This window comes from Antennarius striatus, chromosome 4 (genome assembly GCF_040054535.1).
Source record: "Antennarius striatus isolate MH-2024 chromosome 4, ASM4005453v1, whole genome shotgun sequence".
NCBI classification, from domain to species: domain Eukaryota; kingdom Metazoa; phylum Chordata; class Actinopteri; order Lophiiformes; family Antennariidae; genus Antennarius; species Antennarius striatus.
The window spans coordinates 12693945-12718069 of NC_090779.1; the positions used below are offsets into that span (position 1 = coordinate 12693945).

General features: G+C 40.8%; 1 protein-coding gene across 9 annotated transcripts in view; it reads left to right on the plus strand.

Moving 5' to 3' along the window:
- The window catches only part of frmd4a (FERM domain containing 4A), a 93977-nt gene extending 70938 nt beyond the window's left edge, over positions 1–23039 (plus strand). For 4 of the 9 annotated variants that reach the window (XM_068312431.1, XM_068312430.1, XM_068312428.1 and 1 more), the window contains exons 5-24: positions 168–252; positions 2906–2962; positions 3543–3565; positions 5225–5308; positions 5423–5488; positions 5575–5632; positions 5842–5928; positions 9949–10024; positions 10884–11026; positions 11145–11286; positions 12395–12528; positions 12625–12747; positions 14597–14828; positions 14996–15052; positions 15161–15398; positions 15752–15904; positions 16020–16352; positions 16463–17046; positions 18062–18164; positions 19142–23037. In XM_068312431.1, coding sequence (XP_068168532.1) covers positions 168–252; positions 2906–2962; positions 3543–3565; positions 5225–5308; positions 5423–5488; positions 5575–5632; positions 5842–5928; positions 9949–10024; positions 10884–11026; positions 11145–11286; positions 12395–12528; positions 12625–12747; positions 14597–14828; positions 14996–15052; positions 15161–15398; positions 15752–15904; positions 16020–16352; positions 16463–17046; positions 18062–18164; positions 19142–19244 — 2881 coding nt within the window. In that variant the 3' untranslated portion in view covers positions 19245–23037. Of the gene's footprint in view, positions 1–167; positions 253–2905; positions 2963–3542; positions 3566–5224; positions 5309–5422; positions 5489–5574; positions 5633–5841; positions 5929–9948; positions 10026–10883; positions 11027–11144; positions 11287–12394; positions 12529–12624; positions 12748–14596; positions 14829–14995; positions 15053–15160; positions 15399–15751; positions 15905–16019; positions 16353–16462; positions 17047–18061; positions 18165–18585; positions 18658–19141 lie in introns of all 9 variants that reach the window. The other 5 variants (XM_068312429.1, XM_068312426.1, XM_068312433.1 and 2 more) reach the window with 4 other exon arrangements.
- Positions 23040–24125: the final 1086 nt, after the last annotated feature.

Consider the following 24125-nt stretch of genomic DNA (forward strand, 5'->3'; position numbering starts at 1 on the left):
CATAATCATGTATATCAGCCTGAACTTTACTTTATATCCGTGTTACTTTGGTGTATAGAGACAAATAAAGACAAATAAATTACTTACCTCACAAGTTATTGTTGTAGAAGAGAAGGTTGTTTTGTTGTTGAAAATGTTTTGAAGCTGTTTCCCTCTTGTGTTTCCAGGTTCTACATAGAAAGTATATCCTACCTGAAGGACAATGCCACTATTGAGCTGTTTTTCCTTAATGCTAAGTCCATCATCTACAAGGTAAACCCATGTTTTCATAATACATATTCCTAATGCCTTTGGCATAAGTGGATGCACATATATATCTATGTAGAAATGCTTTACCGGTAACTAAGAGAGTCAGTTTCCTCTGGAGTGTCAGATTTTTTTAAATTAATATTTTGTTTGGAGTAGGGGGGGCATTTTTATTTGGTAAATGGTAAGTAAGTGTGAAGGGTAATTGATTATTTTCAATTTTTTAAATGCCAAAAACAAGACGGTATGGTGGTGGAGTGGGTAGCAGTGCACCCAGCAAAAAAGGTTCTTGGATTGATCCTTTTCTGTGCAGAATTCCTCGAGCAGAATTCCTGTTTTTCCCATGTTTGCATGCTCTCTGTCTCCCTCACATCAAGGCCGTAGGTGTGATTGTGAGTGTTTGTCTTTAATGTGGCCCTGTAATTAGCTGGTGTCTTGTCCAGGGGATACCCTGCCTTTAGCCCGTAGCCAGTTGGGATAGATCCCGTGACCTGCAAGGCAGATGAGTAGCTGTAGATGAGACAATTGCAATTGTCTCTTCTACAAGAAAATGGATGGATGCCAGTAAGAATAGGGAGGAGATTTGTACCAGCTATGCCCCAAATATCAACCCATTGCAGAAAAGCCGTTGGTTGACTTGTCCAGAAGAGGGCATATGTGGCCTGAAGAAAAAAAGAGGGGGCAAAACATCCCAGATCAAATCCTGTAATACGTCATAAGAACCAGAAGCTCTGTTGAACTTCATCGAAGTAATATTAAATATATGATTTTAACTATAAATTACCACCCTTGAACTTCTTATTCTTAACAGACATTTGAAATGGGTCAAAAGTTTCATGCATGCTCTACTCTACAGTGTACAGTGTCTCACAAGTGTGCATGGGATTGAAATAAACACTGAAAATTGATTGACTAAAGTATCCATGAAGTCAGTGCGATCTTATGACACATGTAGAAAATTTCTGACTCAGACCAATGAAAGCCTGTGTAACAGTGAATGGTTTCCTGTTGACCATCTTTTCATTCACCATGAGTAACCATAAGTTGAGCACCACTGAAACACCAATGTTGGTTCAGCTCTGCACCAGCTTAATGAGAGAGAGGGTCAAAAAGAAAACAAGAAATATGTCCTGTCAAAGCATGTTACATATACGCACTATAAATCCGACCTAAATACATTTTCACTTTTGTAGCCATTTTTTGTATTAAGTGTGTTCTCTATCTTGTGGGAACACACACGGTACAATAACACCCAGTATATGATGAGAATGGGTGGTACACTCGGGGTGGGTTCGCTCCGTCTTCTGTTTCATCCTGGTTATATGATCTCCTAACCAATTAAGAGGTGGATTGTAAAGGGAACATTCCTTGCATACTTCACCCTAAACTCACTGCCCATTAATCTGTATCCTTCCCTCCCATGATGCACACACAGCCGAAGCCTTGGATACAGATATATGATTGTCAAATCAATGTGCAAACATAAAGCTGTGGTATTTGTTATTTTAACATCTGAGGCATCATAAAATGTCTTTCACACACAGACATTAACTCACCCACCCTGTGAGCACAATGTTGTCCAAATCGCTTTGAATATACGTGGTTTGTAGACATCCATTTGAATCACCTTTTTTTTTTTTTGAAGGTCTTGTTCATAGCAAATGTTATCAGTAGGGTCTGGACCACCATATCGAATTGATGTCAGTACAACTTAGTGATCAAATCAAATTAGATGCCTCAACATCTTAATGAAGAAAGAAAAGATGTAGGGTTATGTTCTGCTCTGCACGCCAGATCGCTAAAATAGGACCTCACTTCCTCAGAGATGAGTGCACTCCACACGTAAAGGTGGGAGTCAGGGGAGGAAGTAAGGGAAGAGATGAGTACTCTTGAGCTAAATTAACATGCTGTCTACTGAATCCTGGTCCCTAAGCAAAGGATCTAAATATAATACGTATGTCTACAGGGTGGCCCAGATGTATGAAAATCACATATTTTTGTTTTACACTGTCAAAATTGTGTTCACTAGTCATGTTTTCATGTCTCTGCTCCCGGCTTTTCCAATCAATCAGATTTATTTTTCCTACAATTGCTCATGTCCCTAAACATCTATAAAACACCTTTGGTAAATCTAAGGAATAATCATTAACCAAAGTATCCGTGTCTGGCCTCAATCTCCTGTCTGCCCTTCACCTCTTGACTTTGCTTCAAATCTATACTCTGTCTTCATGAAAAGGTGATGAAATTAGATAGCTGAAAAAAATGCTGGTTGAATGAAGGGAGACAAAAGATACTACTGTCTTGGATACACAGGTGAAAATCAGAGACTACTCTAAGCCACAGCAGGAGAACATTGTGTTTCATTTATATTCTTGCTGCCAGCAAAAAAAAAACCCCAAACTGTCCAAAAACATGTTCTGTCAGTTCATAAATAGTTTAATCTGATTCAGACACTGGGCTATGCCCTCCTTCCTTCATGTGCAGTATGTACCCAACGATGTGGAAGGGCACAAGGCCTGAGGGCAGTATTTAAATGAAATTAAAAAATAATAAAATTGGAACTGAAACTTCCATCAGCTGCTCAATTTCTCTGTAACCCCTGGCTACTAGCAGCTGGGCAGGATACTTTTATGACCCCTGTCCTCTCTTCTTCTTACAGGAACTTATTGAAGTGGACAGTGATGTCGTCTTCGAATTGGCTTCTTTTATTCTACAGGTAAGCTAAAAATGTGTTTATGTGTGCCTACCTCTTGGTGGGGCTGTTAAGTATGGAATGTTGTTTTCACCCTCATCACATACTTTTTCTGTGTGTTGTTCCACTGCACTGGAACAGTTGGAACAGATTGATGTCGTATACAATATCTCAACCAGCTTTTGATGCTAGTTGATGATGAATAAATGCACATTAGCTGCTTCAGTCATAAGTAAATATTTAAGCTCAGTAATTATAAATTTCAGTGATGTCAGGAGATTTAAATTCTGAAAACCTCAAATATCTTTTTGTTAGTAGACAAAGTTCCTGACTTTTGGCTAAATTCTTGTAACTTTAATGTCTCAAAATCACGGTACTGAAGGATGAGTGGTTTGTATAGTGATGTTTGTGATTTCTGTGTTGGTATCTTGTCTGTTGGCCTTCAAAGGTTACATCTTTTTCTACCAGATTCCAGTACTGCAGACCTGACTGTACATCCCCCTGTGCAATATATTAACTCATATTGTTTGGTTACTGACCAGCATTCAGAAACATCATTTAAATATGTAAACTTCTCTCAATACTTTCCATTTCTTTTCCGCAGGAGGCTAAAGGTGACTTTACCAGGTAAGCAAACCAGTAAAGGAGTTAGAAGTGTTACAAATGCATGCTATGGAGTGGGTTTAGTTGAGTGGTGCAAGAAATCTTTTACAAACATATCAAATCCCTTTTCTTTGGTACAAGCAAGAGTCTTAAGGGAAACACCAGTTCATTTTCTCTATTGCTTTTCAGCTTAATTCAAGTTGATTCTGAAGACAGAAATAATATAATTGATGTGTATTGTCTATTCGCTTGTGTGTTTAGCTGAGCATTGAAGTTTATTATTGAAAACTGTTTTTTTTACACCCCTACATGTACTGTGTGTAATGAAAGGCAAAAGGATTTCACATGAGTCCCTTCCTTCGTTTTAAAACTGCAATCCTGAATTCTTTAACCCCGCATCTATGCAGTTTTCTAGCTAGGTACTGGTTCATTTCAGCTGCTTTCCACCGTTACATGTTATTCCTTTGCACATCTGTGGATGTCAGCTTAAATAGACTGTATGCCATCCCTCCTTCACTCATCCCTTGGTTGTCGCACAGATAACAGACATCACTTCTGAACTGATTTCCACCAGTGAGACACGTAAATAAACACAATATCCTTTCAAAGGGCTGGAATTTAACACTCTCTGGAGACATTCCTTTCCCTTTTTTCCCCTTATAGTTTTCTCCCACACTCATGCCTGCCATCTCTTAGGCTTCTGAAAACACTGAAATTAACATATTTCCACTAATAGTATAATTTTTTCCAAAAGAAGTAAGAATTGAATGTCCTTTGAGAAAATCTGTGTATTTCACAGTTACTCTTGAATGAAGAGTAATTGCCTGCATTCACGGAGTTATTCCTTATCCTCTTGGCCCTCTGTCAATAATATTATTTTAGAAATCATGAATTAGTGATACCTTTCAATTTATATATGATCAGTAACTTGTAAAGATGGGTGTGCCATTCTGCATATACAACTTCAAGGTTTTAGACACAACCACGCAGTTGACCTAATGAGTAGTAACTTGATTGGACACCAGCCAATCCAGATACTACAGCTGCATTCACACATGATGGAGCAGCTGGACAGAGTGGAGGGGATCTCTTCCAGGGCCTTAGCTCATATGTTGTCATGTTCCCAGGACTTTCCTCAATCCTTTGGGGCCTCAGCGGAGACTAGGAGAGACTTGGGGATTAGAGTGGAGTATGAAACCCTCCGGCCACTGAAAAGACGGAAAACTAAATCTGGGGCCAAGTCTCTTTGGCTCTCTTTGTGGTTCCCTGTCTCATTAGCTCTACCTTTGTCTTTATCTCTTCCTGTTCGCTGTTTTTCTTTTTGTTTCTCTTTTTGTATATGGTTATGCTTTATGTTAGTATTGGTCTTTCTGACAGTGTTTCTGTTTACTATCAATATTTGTGCAACTCCTTGCCTCTGAAATACAATATTGTCAAGGCTATTAGGATTAGGTTCTCTTAAATAAATAGTAACATAAGTTCCCTCCATTTTCCAAAATGACTTAAATTGACATGGCAATTCTGTGGCATATACGGGTATGTGTGTGAGTGTGTGTGTGTTAGTGTGTGTGTGTGTGTGTGTGTGTGTGTGCGTGCGTGTGTGCGTGCGTGCGTGTGTGTTTCTAAAAATGTAATTGCCTATTGCAATATTCTTAATTGTGTCTCTGGGTTTCTGTCTTTCAGTAATGATGCAACCAGGTGTGACCTAAAAAAACTGCCTGCTCTGCCCACCCAAGCTCTAAAGGAGCACCCATCGCTGGCCTACTGGTAAGAAAACTTTCAGTATTTTAGCAAACTACCACAGCATTGGAAAGATTTCCATCTTGTAATTCCACTTCAAAACAATTGCCATTTTCTCATGTCTATTTTACTGTCTAACAGTGAAGATCGGGTTATAGAGCATTATAAGAAGCTCAACGGGCAATCCAGAGGGCAAGCTATTGTAAAGTAAGTGTCTACATGTGATCATCCATATCTTAGTCTGCTGCATGTGTTCTATAACCCTGACATACCTGTCTTTCCTTTTCTTGCAGTTATATGAGCATTGTAGAGTCTCTGCCCACATATGGAGTACATTACTATGCTGTAAAGGTACAGCTTACACTATTCTTTTTATATGGAACATGCACCACAAGCAATTTTGTTCGTTATTAACATGCAAAAATTTATATTTAGATATATAATGATGTGATCCTGTTTGTATTCATACATTGTGTTTATGTCTCAGACTCTTTATTTTCTTCTCTCAGTCGGTCCCAAATGCAAAGCCTTTAGTGATGCATTCTTTTTATGTTGTTTAGGACAAGCAGGGGATCCCATGGTGGTTGGGTCTGAGCTATAAAGGCATCTTTCAGTATGATCACCAGGACAAAGTGAAACCCAGGAAGGTGAGATGATGCTCCTTCCATTTCTATCCTCCACATTCAAACCGTCACCTGCAAAGTCTTTGATCCCTTTCATGGAGTTTAAAACTTGAACTCATAGAAAACCTAAAACTGAAAAGTTTTGTTATTTTTAATGTGGTATTTTGCTTTTGTGTTCTGTTTTTCTTTTTGTAGCTGCTTTTTAGTTTTTAAATGAGCATGAATGGCTTAGTTAATATAAATGATGCATTGCTTTATGTGTATGTCATTGTGTGATTTTCATATTGTTTCTTTGGTCACCACTGCCCATTTTTGCCTTCAGTGAGTCAGGATATTGTGTTTGTAACGAAGGCTAACACTGTTATACAAATACTACTGGATGGAGACATTCAGTCTTGGAATGTTTCACATCCCATCCTGCCTTTATTTCTGCCGTTCTGTGAATGGCGTCCTCCTCCCAGTCGACGTACCCAGCGGGTTCTGTGTGAGACCTTTGTGTAACCCTCCTGGCGATTACATTACTCAATCAAAGACTATTTTCAAATTGGACCAATAATCAGAAGCTCAATTCGACTCTGGGAGCCCAGGGTTGTGAATAACAGTAAAGAGAATCTCTTGGGTTGGCTCACCATTTAGTTCATCAAGCTCTCCAGAATCGTCTCCCTCCGATAAATGCATCCTCCTTCAAGGACAACAGGCGCTTCTCCACATTCTGAACCCTAATAAGGTTGAACAACCCTAACGGGAACACACTTACTTGAATTAATTATGTTATTGACTATAATTATTGTGAACAGTGCGGCATGGCTGGGGCGATTCACGTGACTAGCACACCTAGCGAGGCTAACATGACCAACCTCACTAGCGCGACTTTCAACTCCCGTCTAATCTATACGAACTCATATATATGCACATATGTGTATCGACAAGCAGCAGACCTGCTCCACTCACCACTGAATGGCTGCAGCGCTGCTGTCCTTTATTAAATAGAATGTGGAATCCTCATGGCTCTCTCTCTCTGTTAATGAGGTCAACAGCTTTCCTTTCCTTTTGCTGACCATCAAGGTGCTCACACTTATGCAGGCTGATACTCACTCTATTACTCATAAACACACACAGAACTATTAAGCACATACACTGAGACGATGAACTCACCATCCTCCTGAATGCTTCCTGTCTACTGTGGCTTTCCTGTTTGCTTCTCATAGAATTGCACTGTTCATATGTGTGTCTCTTCTATATGAAGATGGTGTGTGTGTGTGTGTGTGTGTGTGTGTGTGTGTGTGTGTGTGTGTGTGTGTGTGTGTGTGTGTGTGTGTGTGTGTGTGTGTTTGTGATGAGGGCAGTGTGTTTAATTCGTTTTTTTACAGTTAGATACCCTTATGGCTGTAATTGCATTCCCCCAGTGCAGGCCACCAGCACACACACATAGGGGTGTTTACTACTAAACCACACAGCGTACTAATTTCCACATTAGTTTGTTCTGACTCATTTAGACAGAGATTATAGAGACAACTGACTACCCCACTGACAAACTCAAAGATATAATGACAAACCTTCTGCAAGCACTGTGAAAAGGAAGTTAATTTAAAGATTGAAAGCAATACATCAAATTCATATTGTCTCACACTCATTGTTTTGCATATGGATCACTTAATTTTGAAGGGAACTGAGAGTACACACCGGCTGATTCAAATCAGTTTCTGATGGTGTTTTATTTGGAATAAATAGCCTCATGCAACATTTTCTGATTAGTTTTTCCTTAACTGACATCCCTAACAAAACGCAGACAACAAAACACAAACAAAACAAAGTGCCCTCACTGTATCTGCATTCCCATGACAACTAGCAGGTTGTACTCAAAAGCCCCACCCATGGGTGAAACAATGGGCTTCTCCAGAAGAATAATATCTGGTCTCACTGCAGATCGGCCTGTGCTATTTAAGCACTCTATTCTTCCCATAATTCACACAGGGTTTGCTACACCAAAGAAAGGTCTTTACACGATCAGATCTGACCTTCTCTTCTGAGGTGGACGTCTGCTGGGGTGTACAGACATGAGCCACATGGGTTGTATGCACATGACCAGCCAGTTGTTGATGAATAATAACCAGTCATATCCTGTCCTTGTGTGGGTTTGTGCCATTGTGTTTGAGTGTTTGACCATCAAAAGGAAAGGATTAATAGAACATGCACTCATACATGCACCACCCTGACCCTAAGAACACAAGCACTGACTGGCTTTGACTGAGTTCATACGAATGAACCTGTCAACATGTTCTTTTTAATCAGATGTTTAAGCATACATCAAATGCAGTGTTCCAAATAGAATACACAGAACACTGAAACAGCACAAAATCACAATAATGCTATTTAAATACAACAGATATGTTCTATTTTTACACACACACAGACACACACACCCACGTACACACACACACAGACACACACACACACACACGTCTTAAACATCACAAATCCACTTCCAAAGTTGCTGCAGCTCTTTCTGTCTGATGGAGAAGACAGCTTTAGTGCTGTTTTAGCTGAGCACAGTTAGAAATCTTACTCATCTCCACCACTCTGGCCACATGATGCCAACACACACACAGCCTCACACAGTCAGTCAGTCACTATCTACCCTGCCAGCTATATTTAGCACCATGCTACATTAACACTTCACACTCCATTGAAAATGCACACTGCAGCAGCAGTTCTGATGAGAGCTCTGATTTTATTTCTTCATGCATATGTACACAAGCAAACACAAACATGTAGATCATTACATACATTAGAGTGTTTACTACTGTTCATACTATTTCCAATCTTTTCCCTCCCTCCCTCATCAAGTCCATTGTTTTCCCAAGCCGTTAAAATTCCTGGGCTGTGACCTCTTCCTCCTTTAGCTCCCTCTCTCCCCTTTTCCTCCCTTAACCTGCTTTATCTGGGCACTCAACTTTTTCATCTCTAGTTTGCTACAGTGTGGTTTTACTTCATTTATAAAAAGGTTTGTAAGTGTACATCAGAGGTTTGTATGTGTCTCTATTTGTGTATGTGTTTGTATGTATGGCCCAGCTGACAGATGCTGGCTCACATGGGTTCTGAAATAGCTCGCACTGTTTCTCTAACAAGAAACAGACAGACTGCTGATGTGTGTATGTGCGTGGGTACTGGTTGCTGGGGCCACCGAAAGCCTCTTTCCCCCTTCATCACTCCTCCCCTGACCCCTCATTACACACACACACACACACACACACACACACACACACACACACACACACACACACACACACACACACACACACACACACACACACACACACACACACACACACACACACCTCCCAGCCACAGAGCCCAGAGCAGGAAGCATAGTCCCTGAGGGAGGGAGGAGGGGTCAGGAGGAGGGAAGGCACAAACGCCCCCTCCCTCCACAACCCCAGTAAAGCTACAGGAGAAGAGGAAACCTAACTTTACACACTTTCTCTCCAACCAAGACACACACATAGGCACAGATGGTGAACACCCACCAACCAACTCATAACGTTTTGTCCGTCTGCGACTGGGAGGATTTAATATAGACACATGCTGTGGAGTGCATCTTGGGGGAAACTTTCTCACCCAGCTGGCCTTGGCCACAATTAAAGAGGAGCTGATGGTTCATAAAGGGGAAGAAAAGAGAGAAAAAAGAAAACCTGGACCTATGAAAGAAAACCCCCTCCGTCTCACACTGTCTTTCTCCAGAGTGAGGTCATCCCTTGAAGGGATCCACTGTGGACGAGACCTCCCGGTCTGGAACTGATCAGAGAGCTCCAGACTAGGTTCTCTTTTTCCCTCCCCCTCTTGTTCATCTTGCAACTCCTGGTTTTCGTCAGTTTCTTTTATTTTTTTTTTCACCCCTTCTGCCTTATCCATTGCATTTTCCTCTCACAAATTGGAAAATACAAAGAAAAGAACAGAAGATGCTAAAGGCTGTGTGGATTTTAACGTGAAGCATTTTTTTTGTGCTTGCAACCCTGAAGAGTGTTTGCTTCTCCTAAACCTCAGGTGTTCCAATGGCGTCAGTTGGAGAACCTCTACTTCAGAGAGAAGAAGTTTTCAGTAGAAGTTCACGACCCCAGGAGGTAAATTTATATCACAGATTTAAGGTGGAACCACCTCATTTTAGCGCTTTGCAACAATTAGGTAGAATTTACATTTCATGTTACAATCAGCAGTTGGTGTTGATTAACATTATCTAATTTTCTGACTGATGGCTATTGCTACTGAATATTCTCCAGCTAATCTTTGGAGGTGATAGAGGGTTCTCTTTGTAGCAGACACAATATTACAATCCAGCAGCTTTTACTGTAAATTGCCACAGGACCATATATGAATGTGCTGAGATTCATACGGTCTGCTGAACATAAGGTTATAATCTGATTCCGGAATAGTTGCATTTGTCTTGGCAATAGCACAGAAATATTTGGGTTGTCTGTCTTACACATATCGATAGACTGATTTTTAACACTTGTGCAGCTACAGACATGTACTCTCTCACGCACAGACACGCACTAGGTCAACTCTTGATAGTTGGCGACAGACAGATAGAAAGCTGAGTGATAGCTGTTTTGAAGAGGAAGTGACCTCTCGCGTTTATTTAACATGGCAATATATATGGAGTGTTGTTCTACAGACAGGGAGAGGGAAGGAATGGGAGAAAAAGAGGCAGACAGGGTGAAACAGAGGGCAGTGGTGTTTTCTTTAAAGGAAGCTGTCATTAGGGTGAGCTGGTCTGCTGCTCAGCTACAGATGTGTCTTTAAATAAAGATGAGTAAACAATGGGGAGCAACGTGTGTGGTTTGAGAAATCTCTGGTTTTATGCCTTTTTTTTATGATAATGGTGGTGGAGTACGTGGATTAGAATAATTTCACCGTTATTTATATACGTAACCATATTTTTTATTCAGTGTATATAAGGAGGCTTTGTGTCCGCTCCAACTGTAGGGCGTCGGTGACAAGAAGGACATTTGGTCACAGTGGCATCGCTGTGCACACATGGTACGCCTGTCCAGCCCTTATCAAGTCCATCTGGGCTATGGCCATCAGCCAACACCAGTTCTACCTGGACCGCAAGCAGAGCAAGGTCAGTCAGACCCTCCAGATACACTCTCACACCCCAGGTATTACAGATGTAAAAGACAGAAGATTTGCAATTATGCTTCTAAAGGTGAGCGTTCTCCTATCCTTTCTTGTGCATCCAGTCTAAGATCCATGCAGCAAGGAGTTTGAGTGAGATCGCTATAGATCTTACAGAAACTGGAACTTTGAAGACCTCCAAACTGGCCAACATGGGCAGCAAGGGCAAAATCATAAGTGGCAGTAGTGGCAGTCTGCTGTCCTCAGGTCGGTGCATGTCCAGAGTGTGTGAGCATTGCGTGAGTGTGTGTTGGTGAAGTGGTGATGTGGCCGTTGACAACTGGAGAAGCAGAAACAGCTGCTTCTGGAATGAAGCCATTAATTGTGAGCTGAATGTTCTCACATACTGTATGCACTGCTCCCCCAGTGCTTTTCTGCATGTACAGAGCACCACTCCCCCCACTCACTGTGTCACATAGATACATCCTACAGACTCTCCTGTCTCCTCTAAATTTACTGGGAGAGGGACTGAAAAGGGCAATGGGTCAATGGCAGCTTTATCATAGCCTTAAGAACAGCATTTATCCGTGATAAAAATAAAAGTAATAAGAAGTTTTATACATTTATTACCTTCAGTATTTAGTGGAAAATATCCTGTATAACCTAGGCAGTCAGGAACGTGAGTAAAGTAGCTATGCAGAAGAGAAAGTACCGTAATGTGGTACAGAATTATAAAATCAGAAGTCAGCTATTCAGAGCCTGACACACCTCATTGAATCAAGAACTCATTTCATTATAGAAGAACAGTATGTTCTGTAAATTAAAATGTGTGATCTCTTCATTTTGATCTCTCCATGGCTTACCTTCCTGATAGGATGTTTTTTTTCCTTGACCTTTGGTAGTATTTTTCAGTTTGGATACGTGAATCTCTCCAACTTCCCTTTCTTGTCAAATACTCATTGTTTGTCTCACAAACTCCCTTTCCTCTCATTTTTATTTGTCTCAAATTCTACCCACACTCCAGGTGTGGTCAGTTTTTTTTTTTCTGTTGTGTTTCACTACACAGAAAACTATAAGCATAGTAAATATAGTAAAAAAGGATTTTTGTTGTTTTCAGCAAAGCATGTTACAAACAAGACTGATATTATATCAGGGTCTCTGAGATGTTACGTCACAGAATTTATCCTAAACACCCCTCCCACTCACATAATCACCCACCGTTTTCTTATCGGAATGTTCCATTCACTTCCCTGTAAACATCCTGCAAGGCACGCAGGTGCACTCTCAATTCCTCTCTCCTCCTTATTTCAAAATAAGCCCTTACGACTCCAACACACTGACCTCTGCTCTGTTGTGTGATGTCTATACCCTGCAGGCTCTCAGGAATCAGACAGCTCTCAGACAGCTAAGAAGGACATGCTAGCAGCACTGAGGGCCAGGCAGGAAGCCCTGGAGGAAACACTAAGACAGAGATTAGAGGAACTCAAGAGCATCTGCATCAGAGAGGCGGTATGAGATTGCAAAAACATTTTGAAAATCACAATACTTTTCAGCTTGTTCTCTATAAATTAATGCATTTCCTTGTACATATTTTATATTAACTAGGAGCTTACAGGAAAGCTTCCCAAGGAATACCCTCTGGATCCAGGAGAGGAACCGCCTACAGTGAGACGGAAGATCGGTACTGCCTTCAAACTAGATGAGCAGAAAATTCTACCTAAAGGAGAGGTGAAGCTCAACATCTTTATTCTCCTTAGTGTCACTTTATCATTCGTATTGTTTACAGTCCTTTTTATAATGAGGTCAAACAAAATTGATTCAACAAAGACTTGTGTCTATATTGCTATTGTTTCCACTGTGCAAAGCACTGGCGTAATGCAGGTCCAGTGTTTGCTTTTAGATATGTGCTCGAGCTCCACAAGCTAAAAAAAAAAAGCATAAATTGTCACACAGCAGCATCTAATGAGACTTTTCACATATAGTTAATTGGAGCAGTATGGAAAAATACAGTATCAATAATCATTTACTGTCTGTGTTATAGGTTGGTTGATCTAATACTGTTTTCATTGTTAAAGAGCCCTTACATCTCCTGGTTGTGGATCCCACTCATGAAGTGTCTGTAAAGTGTCACTCCTGTGTTTTTGTTTTTTTTACTCAATCTTTTAATAGAGATATTGAGTCAGCAGTTTTACAGCATTCAATGCTGGCACACAGGGGGAAGGAAAGCCCCTTTTAAAGCTGAACAGAAATATGCAGTAAATGCACAACAGTCTGTCCTAGAACATCCTGTGTGGAAGAGTCTCCTGTTTAACATGAATAAATAATGTCACACTTGTCTATAGAGAAAATGCGGGTAGATGAGCATTTCTTTCCTTTTAACCAGCAATTGATGATCAGGTAATAGAAACTAGACATTGCACATCAGAACTGATGTTTACACAACGTAAATGAGGTGTTGTTTATTTAATTTCAGATATTCACCTGACAATTAGGATTTTCACATAATGATAGCAGATTCAAAAGCATTTTTTAAGTAAGCAAAGTGAACATCAAATGGTACAATACTCCAGTTTGAGACATCGTAGACTTTGTATTTGTACTGCATCTTTGCTTCTGTCTTTTTTTGTGCCATGGGTAGATTTTCCAGAGCAGCACAACTTCTAAAAATAGTCTGGCAGCTTTCTCACTGCAGGAAGTCGTGATAGTAGGATTGTGCGCACGTCTGTATTTGTGCTGGCATGTGTGAGTGTGTGTTTCTGAGGTTGTGTGCTTTGAAAGGAATCCAGAGGCGCAATATCACAGAACTGCTTTGCAAGCAGAAAGATGTTTCTTAATTTAGGCTGAACAAGTTAAACTCACACACAGAGAAACAGAAGCCTCTCTGGTAAGTGTGTGAAGAGATTATTAGAGGGAGGGATGCCTCTGAACTGAGGTAGTCCGGGAGGATGTTGAACTAAGTGAATACATCATCACTGTCTCCGTGGGGGTAAATGAAATCATATGTGTGTTCTCATAACTATATGAACACGTGTCATATACACACTGCATAGTCTTTTCACCAAGTTTCTTTTTTTCTTGTCACTTTCACAAGCTTCTAATTTCTATTCAACTGTGAGGTGCTGTAACAGATACGGGATACGGTTTCAGTTTGACATATTGGGTTTGGTTTACGTTAATAGTTTTTGTCCCACAGAACTCAGTAGAACCATACCGGAGGGAAGGATGGATTGATGAAGAAGAGTTATTGTCAAGGGGCTGCAGCCCTCATTTTCTCACTATTAAAGAGAGTGTTTAGTGGTGAGAAAATGAGGGCTGCAGCCCAGATAAATGATTTCCGTTGCGTGTTTTCTCTGGCAGGGCTTTGTGTGTGTGCTTATGAGTGTTGAACTAAATGTCTTAAATGAGAGAGTTACAGTCTGAACACATGCCTAAATAAGCATTGTTATTTTTGGATGCTATAGAGTTCTTAGTGAAACTGTGAGTGATTCCTTATCTTTTTTCTTGTGTTACTTTGTATTTTTTGGGTTTGCTTATGTGTGTGTGTTTGTGTGTGTGTGTGTGTGTGTGTTCATTCTAGGAAGAGGAACTGGAACGCTTAGAGAGGGAGTTTGCCATCCAGTCCCAGATTACTGAGGCAGCCAGGCGTTTGGCCAGCGATCCTCACGTGAGCAGTAAGAAGCTGAAGAAGCAGAGGAAGACTTCTTATCTGAACGCGTTGAAAAAGCTCCAGGAAATTGAGAACTCTATCAATGAGTTCCGGGTCCGCTCTGGCAAGAAGCCAACGCAGAGGGCATCACTTATCATAGAGGGTGACAATATACTACTCTTATTGTTTTATATCTGTCAGATACGATTGCCTATACACACCAACTTTCTTGTCAAATATAGCTTCAAAAAGTGATGTAAAATTTTCATCTTTCACATTTTTAAAATGGAATGATCTTTAACTTCTTTTCTTTGTTTCTTTTTCCTATAGAAGCCAATATTGGTTCTGAGGACAGTTCATTGTCTGACGCACTCGTCTTAGATGATGGTGAGTCTCTTTCCATCACATGACTCCTCACATATAGGTGTTTTATTTGTTCATAATGTTGACTTTATTATCGTAGTTATTCTAAATCTCATTATTGTTCTGCTTCAGATGATTCTCAAGTTACAGGTACCCCTACATTCTCTCCAGCGGCATCGCCTCACAAGGGCCTCCCTCCTCGACCACCTTCTCACAGTCGGCCTCCTCCACCTCAATCTCTGGATGGCCTGCGACACCTGCATTACACACGCTCTGACTATGATAAATCACCCATCAAACCCAAGATGTGGAGTGAATCGTCCCTGGATGAACCCTATGAAAAAGTCAAGAAACGTTCCTCTCACTCAAGGTGTGAAGGAGTTTATCTGAAATAGCCCTTTAGAATAGATTCGCATCATATGAGTGTCCATGTGTGAGACAGGCATAAATGGTTTTAATTTTAATGGAAGCATTTGTTGTGGTCTCAAATACAATCAAGCCAAATTAGAAGTAATGTGTGTGTAACTACAATTTCTGACTTGTGTCATTGCCAGTTACTGCTGTCATTAAAATCAGACTGACCCCAATGCAGAAAATCACTCACAAGAGGCTCATTTTACTAATTTTCTACAATTTCTCTTTTTTTATCATGTTTCGAATCTTTTTCAAGATTTTTTAATTATTAACTGTGCTCATTTTGTTCCCCCCTTTGCCAAGTCACAGGCGTTTCCCAAGCTCTGGCAGTGCAGACGCAGCTGGCAGCAACTCTCTGCAGAGCAGCCCCATCAGGAGCCTCCCTCAATGGAATTCACAATCTAGCATGCCATCAACACCAGATCTGAGGACCAGGACCCCACACTATGTACATTCCACTAGGTCAGTATTTATACCACTACATGTCTTATGATTCTTGTAGACCTACTGTATACAATGTGAACTAAATGATACTCACAATTCCATTCAGCGTTCTTTGTGATTCTGCATCTCCTAGGTCAGTGGACATCAGTCCCACACGTCTGCACAGTCTCGCTCAGCACTTTAGGAATCGCAGCTCAAGCCTGGAATCCCAGGGCAAACTGCTGGCTTCCGAGTCCGACACACACCCGCACATTTTGGGCACGCTGGGCAGCCCCGACTTCTTCTTGGGCCCAGGACGCAGCTCCAATGGCTCCGACCCGCTGGATGACTGCTCATCCTGCACCAGCCAAAGCAGCTCAGAGCACTACTACCCCTCTGGTGGACCGCCTGGCAGCAACGCCAACTACTCTACTCTGGGAGAGGACTCACCCTCCAAAGCAAGGCAGAGACAGAGACAACGGCACAAGTAAACACACGGCTCCATTCTTGTCAATATACTGTATACTACGTGCAGTGTAAAGAAGCCAACAGGTCTGTGCAGGGATTTATTTATGTGTTGTATTTTTCTTTCTCCAGATCTGCAGGTCAGCTGGGTTCCTCTAACTCAGGCTCCATGCCAAACCTTGCAGCTAAGAATGGGTCTGGTGGAGGCTCAGGTGGAGGTGGCATAGGAGGAGGACACCACGGAGTCTACCTTCACAGCCAGAGTCAGCCCTCCTCCCAGTACCGCATCAAAGAGTATCCACTGTATGTGGAAGGAAGCCCAAACCCAGTTGTAGTTCGCAGCCTGGAGAGCGACCAGGAAGGCCACTACAGTGTGAAGGCCCAGTTTAAGACCTCCAGCTCCTACACAGCAGGAGGACTGTACAAGGAGGCCTGGGGAGGGGAGGAGGGAGGAGAGGGCAGTGGACGACTCACACCGTCACGCTCTCAGATTGTACGGACTCCATCATTGGGGCGAGAGGGTTGTGGAGATGGAGGAGGGGGGAGGGCAGCTGTATCTGAAGAGCTGCGTTGCTGGTATCAGAGATCCTCAGGGAGCCTGAAAGAGAGGAGTCACTCGCATTCGGGATCAACTTCTTCTGAGACAGGGTCACAACAAAGCACCCTGGGACATGGTCGAGGGAGTAGAGTGGGGGCACTTGTCAAGAGCTCACCAGGTAGGTCCTTTTTTGATATCAAGCCCTGTCTATGTAGCATCAGTGAAGAATAGGACTACAATATATATACATTTTACAGATATAACTAATAGATACTGTGTGTGTGCGTGTGCGTGACACCACAGACATACTGCTAGTCTTCTTCAGATGCATGCAAGCTGCAACCAATGAGGCAAGTGTGGAAGGGAAAAAAAACTTTTTATCAATTCTGGATTTAATTTTCACATTTGAAATGTATAGTATTTTCTGCACTATAAGGCGCACTGGATTATAAGGCGCACCTTTAATGAATTGTTTATTTTATAACGCATTTCATATATAAGGCGCACTGGATTATAAGGCGCATATAATAAAACATATTAAAATACATTTAAAAAACTAGTGGCTGTAGTTGCGCTATCCGTCCACTAGCTAGAGCACTCATGACTGAGTACCTTTAGTCAGCTGTGAACGGCTATTGTTCTTTCAATGAAGCCATTCTGAGCCTCATCAAGGAAACCTGATCACTTAATCACTTTGCCATCTTAGTAAGAAGTCAACACGCATATTAAAAAACCTGACATTAAACTGGTTGAATTCATTACGAGTGCAGTCAGTTCGAACAGGGCGGATTATTTCCTGATCTGAACTTTGAAGCAGCAACGTTCGTCTTCGTTTATTAATTAAATATTGTTTCGATCGATCGGTAGTCCAGTCGGAGGTGAGGTGCAGCTATTTACTGTCTAAACAATTTTTAACTAGTTTTTAATGTCAGGCTGCTAATTTACTGGCAAATGTGACACTGTTTTACTCCTAGAACTGACTTTAACGTCGGTGTTTACATTCTTCCTAGGAACACAAGGTTTGCTAACATCATGGATAGTCAAAACAAGAAGTTGACCTTGTTTTGTTTATAAAGTGTAATTGAAATCTATGATCATCCACAGTTTCTGTGTTAGTCGATGTGTTTCATGTATCCATCTGCTGCAGGGGTTGTATCTAATTTTGCACAGCTAACTCTCAGCTTTACCTGCAGCTGCATCGCCTCACAGCCAGAGAAGTATGACGCCCTCCAGCGAACACACAGCCATGCCCACACCCCCCTGTACTCCACAGCACATCCTCAATTGGCAGAGCGGGTAAGAGACACACACTCTTTTAATTCATGTTTGTTACAGACAAGCATCATCATCACCGCTCAGTGTTTTTCTCTCAGCTTTTTTCCTAGTGTCACGCTAACACAATCACAGATGTATCTGTTTCTTCACTGAGCTGAACTGATTCGTGTGTGAATTTTGTTTTATTGTGAAACCTTTTCGCATTTGGAATCAAAATATTTCCGTTTATTCTAGTCTGCTGTTTGTGTGAATATTTCACTCACCGCGTCTTTGTTCATCCTGTCTTCACTGTTTCCAACATCTCTGGCACCTTCTGATCACCTTTCTCTTCACGGAAAAAAATCCTCTCACGACCTAATATTTGTCATTCCTTTCTCTTCTCTGTTTCCTTCCTTCTATACTAACCCTCCTTTCCCTGTGTGTGTCCTCTCTCCTGGTTTAGAGGGACACCAGACAGCTCTCCTACTGAGGACGCCTGTCAGTCTCCCCCTCAGCCCAGCTCTGATGCATAGAGGTACTGCCAGTGGTCTAAACCTACAGTGTTCTGTCAGGAAAACACCACAGCAGCATAACAAAAAGAAGCCAGCTTCGAAACATAAATATAATGTGACAGCAGTGCCAGATTTACTAACAGTCAGACTACTGTTCAGAGGGAGCTGTCAGAACATAACTCTAATAGTTGAAGCATCATGCAACATGTTTACCAGTCGCTCACATAATCCATGGGGGTTGACAATGGAGAACATGCACAATTTTTTGCTCTTTGATGGTGAAGGTATCTGTGTCATGTACTCTTTGTCTGGCTGTATCTGATTTTTGCATGTGCACTGCTTTGTGGTATGACAAGTACGGAATTTACTAATAGAAAACCATGCATGTGTTGTAACAGCAGACATTTATTAACAATCAGGAGCTGAAAGCACCTGAAACCAAGTCAGTTGGTTTTTGAAACCTTTACTTTGAAGTGTAATTTCCTGCTCTCTTGTCTTCCTCGGTAGGTCTTTCAGTGACAGCTGTTTTCTCAGCAGCCCCCTGTGTTCAGAGCTGGCAGATGTGCAGTGGTACGGACACGACAAGGCCAAACCTGGAACTCTGGTTTGAGACTTTGCTGTAGGGCCCAGAAAAGTCCCACTGTCCTCTCCTACTGCCTCTCCACTGTCCTTCACTGCTACACATCAACAACCAACAACCTCATCCTTAAGGCCCTATAAAATGCAGACCTATCCGCACTGGCAGAACGGGCGTGAGCCTCGCTCCCCTGAACTTCTGCCCTGTATCCATTCCATCACGTCTTTATTGTACCCCTCTGTCACAGCTCAGCTCAACAGGGACACAATCGCTGAGCTCTGACAAGAGCATCTTTCACAGGACGGACTGAGAAGTGCCACCTTGGTTGTTGAACTGTTCCCTTTAACCCCACAGAGCCCATTCTTGACTCGCCCTCAGCACACAAGCAAAGGGGTAAGGGAGGGAGAAGAGATTAGAAGTGAGAGCACAGAAAAATGTCAAACACACAACTTAAACTGAACCAACATCAGCCATTTCTGGATCTATTTCAAAATGTCATCGATGGTGCCCCAACCTTACCAATTCCGGAGCACTGCTACCCAACCAGAGACCACCTGCTGGATATGAGCCACCAGTTAAAACCCACTCCCAGGCCCACAACGAAAGTGTAGGATGTCTTTTTTTTTAATTTTTTTTTTTAATTGGTTTTTACTTTCAATTTCTTGCTTCATATTTATAAACATGGAATGTTTCCAGAAAAGTTCAGCATTTATATCCAAATCCACTCAGTTTGACCCACAACCAAAGACATCTACTGGATTAACTACTGGGCTAGAAAAGTAACTGCAACTGTATCGGAGGGAATTCACAGAAACAATATCAGGATGGTTCATCGGAATCTGACTGAGATATTTATGAGGACTATAGCAATAACAAACATTGTTCAAGCATATGAACAGGTTTGAACCCACAGTGTGAATTGAAGCAGCTGTTTTGCCATGTTTTCCGTCTTGTTATCCTTGTAGTTAAGGATTGTCTGTTTGGAGTTGTCATTATTGGTTGGTATTAACCTATGCGTATTTAAGTGACTTCATAAGTCATGTTTATTTAATTTTTTTTATCATGACAATATTTCTCTATCTTTATTGATTATTTGGTACAATGTGACCAGTACCAAGATATTCCAATTCAGTCTTTTCTTGGTTTTCTTTTTTACCCCTGAAGGTTAAAGGTGAGATATATGTTGGCATTACTTGTGGTTGGTATTGAGGCTGTTCAGTAATTAATGTCTCCAGTAATCGTCTTTATTATCACTAGTGTTTCTTCTCCTTTGGTCTTGGCTCTGTACTGGTTCTCGCCACGCTGTAGTCTGTCTTTCTCTATTTTAAGACTGTTGAATCATCTTTCACTTTATCTCTCCAGAATGACGGGAGCATTCTGACTGAGCAATGACTGTCTGAACTTAATGCTGATTAGAACAACACACTAGAAATCATGTCATATTATAGGCACACCGGAGTGAAAGTCTATCAGTGCCAAACATGTTGGTGCTTTACTTTTCGTACTGTAGTTCAGCACTGAGAGAAGCTACGAATCTTTCCAGTGAAGTCCGTAGCCACTGTGTTAAACAGCAAGTCTGAGTATAGACATATACGATTTGGATTCAGGATTAAAAGGAATTTCAGACATATTATGAAAGCACAACAATGTCCAACAGGGCTGGGCCTGCAACTGCTGTGCTCTAATTTTCCACTTTCAGAAGTTCAAAAAGAAAAAGGTGCATAAAGAAGGAACTAGAAGAAAGACACTGCTCCTTTCACTAGTGTGTGCATGGTAGTGAATTTCAGGTTGACAATATTTAACACCCTGCTTTCAGGGTAGAAAAAAAGCCATTGCTGGAAATGAAACAAAAGATTGTTAAAATATATAAACTTGGCAGAATTTTTTTTTCAGATACCCAATGAAGAATCAGATATTCAGAACAGGGTTAGAAAAGCACACCTGGTTTTGAATGAAGGAAGTCTAGTAGAACTTTGCATGTCTTAGATATTTTCAAATCCATCTTCACCTAATTTGAGTTTATGTTGAGAATACTTGTGTCCTTGTCACACAAAATCTGAATTAATCAGATGATAACTTTACTGAGTTTATGAGTTTCTATATCTCATTGGTGGACAGCAGTAGGTGGTTTTTCCAGTCAAATAATGCCGGCATGCTTGGATCTAAGGTATAACATTCTGTATAGTGACCGGAATGGAGTTATTTTACCCTGTTACTCAGTGTTGTGCTTCTTTTATGCACTATTCATGTAATCTGATAATTCATCCCTCTCCCTGTGTGGTTGGTTGTCCATCCATTCCTGGTCAGACCTTAAAAAGTCTTTCCCAGGACTGGAACCAGCTCTACCTGGTGACCACCAGCAAGTTTTCCCCTGCTTGCCCACTCAAAATCTTTCCCACCGTTTATATGTTAAAGACATGCATGTCTGGTGGATCCACTGACAAAAACCCAAAGTAACTGCATCTGACCGCTATAATATTTACATGTCCTACTCCATGAGAATGTCCCATTTTGATACGGTATGTTGGTAAAATCTGACGTCTGAGCCTGATGTGAAGAAGTGACATCCCCTCCCTTTGTGTCTCCTAACATACCATATTATCTGTGCTCCATAGAGATGTATGACATTTTTAATAGTTCAAGGGAAGTTAACTAATCCTTTTTATCAGTCTTTTTCTGAATGCATGGAGGCGCACTGTAAGGTTCATTCATTGATTTTAACAATGTTCCATTTTATATGAATTAGTATTTTTTTTCTGACATTGTAACAACCCTTTCAGGTGCTACAAAATGACCAGTTACTGCTCTGTCATGTAGGATCGGAACATTTCTTCATTGTTATCAATAGATTCAATACCAGATGTACAAATTACGTTTATTTTAACAGACAGTTTAATAGTAGAACACTTCCCCTACCAGACAGTACAGCATGTAATTTGATTTTATCTGTTCTGTTAAACTGTAACAATACATTTAAGATGTTGTAGAAAAAAATGTGGAATTTCGAAAGAAAAAAAAAAGCTTAATTCCACAGTTAATTTATTCTTTTTTTCTATTAAAAATTTGTATAGTAACTTTACATTTTTCAAAACTGTGTTGTTGGAAATTGATGATGAATTTTCAAGATGAGAAGCCATGGTGGTTCTTCAGATTGAGACAAATAAATTATTGATGAATGTTCTCAAGTTTATGCAAGACTCTTATTTTTCTCTAATGCATTTTATGTCAAAATGTTTATATTTGGTCATTAGTTACAGGTGACACCAAATCTCTGCTCATTCAGCTGAAAGATCATTCAAACATACAGTATCAGAGGGAATCCCTACATGTAGTGTCACCTCCACTCGTCTGCACACGATAACTACTGTCATCACATCCAGGCCTCAGTCACTTCCCTCTTGGTCTCCGAAATAAAGAGAAGGAGGATTTCCTGTAGATAGTACTCTATATGTATGTTTATATTATGAAAGACTGGCTACACAGACAGCAAACACATTAACTGAGATGCTCAACCACATAGAAAAACTTTCAACCAGGAAAATCATGTCAGTTTTTATGAGGACACGGAACCTCATCATCTTTCATTCGTACATTCTCCTTCTGTGTCCGTTTGCTAAGGAATCCCATGTTACTCTTTGTACTCGGTGTGTTCCCATAGCAGCCCTCTCAACTACGCAACAGCTGGAAGCTGTTAGGCAGACATGCCGTGAGAAAGTAGCCCTGTGATTCTTTTTTCACTCTCACAAGTCTGCGCGTGTGCACGTATGTGTGTGTGTGTGTGTGTGTGTGTGTGTGTGTGTGTGTGTGTGTGTGTGTGTGTGTGTGTGTGTGTGTGTGTGTGTGTGTCTATAGCAATGCTGCATTATGTCATGTGAGGGAAGCTTTCAAAGGTCCCATGTTATAACTTTTTAATGCAGCTCGAATCTTATTAATTTCTTAGAAAAGATCTGATCATTATGCAGCAGAGGTGGTAAAGCATTATATCTGATGTGTTATTATAAATGTGTATAGTAACTGGTTAGTGGTTATCAATGCCTTCCACAGGACCTCACTGTGAGTTATGTTCTCCCACTAGTTTGTGTTAACCATGTTACCACTGGTTAATAAACTGTTGTAGCTAAATTTGTTGTGTAATTCCTCAGTTCATTAATCAATGTTTCTTTTGTGCAGTCACAAGTCTATGTGTCAAAAAAAACTGAAAATCTTCTTATTTGTGGCATAATATTTAAGTCCCACCCATTGCTCAGAAAGCAAAAAGGTCAAGGAGGTCCTGGCTTCAGTTCAGTATTCCATTAATAATAATGCATGCATATCATTCCAGAATTTTGAGAACAAGGTTAGAATTCTGAAAAGAATTTAATTCTGTCAGTCAGAAACTGACAAGCACAAATTAATTGCGTTCCAAAGTGCTTGCAGCTATGTAAGAAGTCCATTTATTGTTACACTGAGGTTCAACAATGAAAATGCTCATGACAGTTTTCTCATGCGTGTCAAACCTCTGACCTGATGGTTTGCTACTGTAATAGTATTTCTATCATAGTGAACAGTATACAAACGTGAATCTTGGACACATATGTCTGAATAAATGTGAGAATTGAGGAGAACAAGGAGGCAAGCTTACTAAAATAGAATTTTTATTTAGATTCTATAATCATGACATTAAAATTAACATCACAATCCGTGCATTATACCGTTACTATCAAAAAAAAGGAAGAACCTGTCCAGACAAAGAATCAATAGGAAAGGAGTTACACACTAAACTCCAATGATTGTATTACCAATGCCTACAGAGTAGAGTAAGTACAATAGGAGTGTCAATCTAGCCTGATAGACATAAATGTAATACATGCCTTGTGCAGTGGCGGGCCGTGCATTTCATACTTAGGCCTTGAGTGATGCTATCCTTAGTCAAAC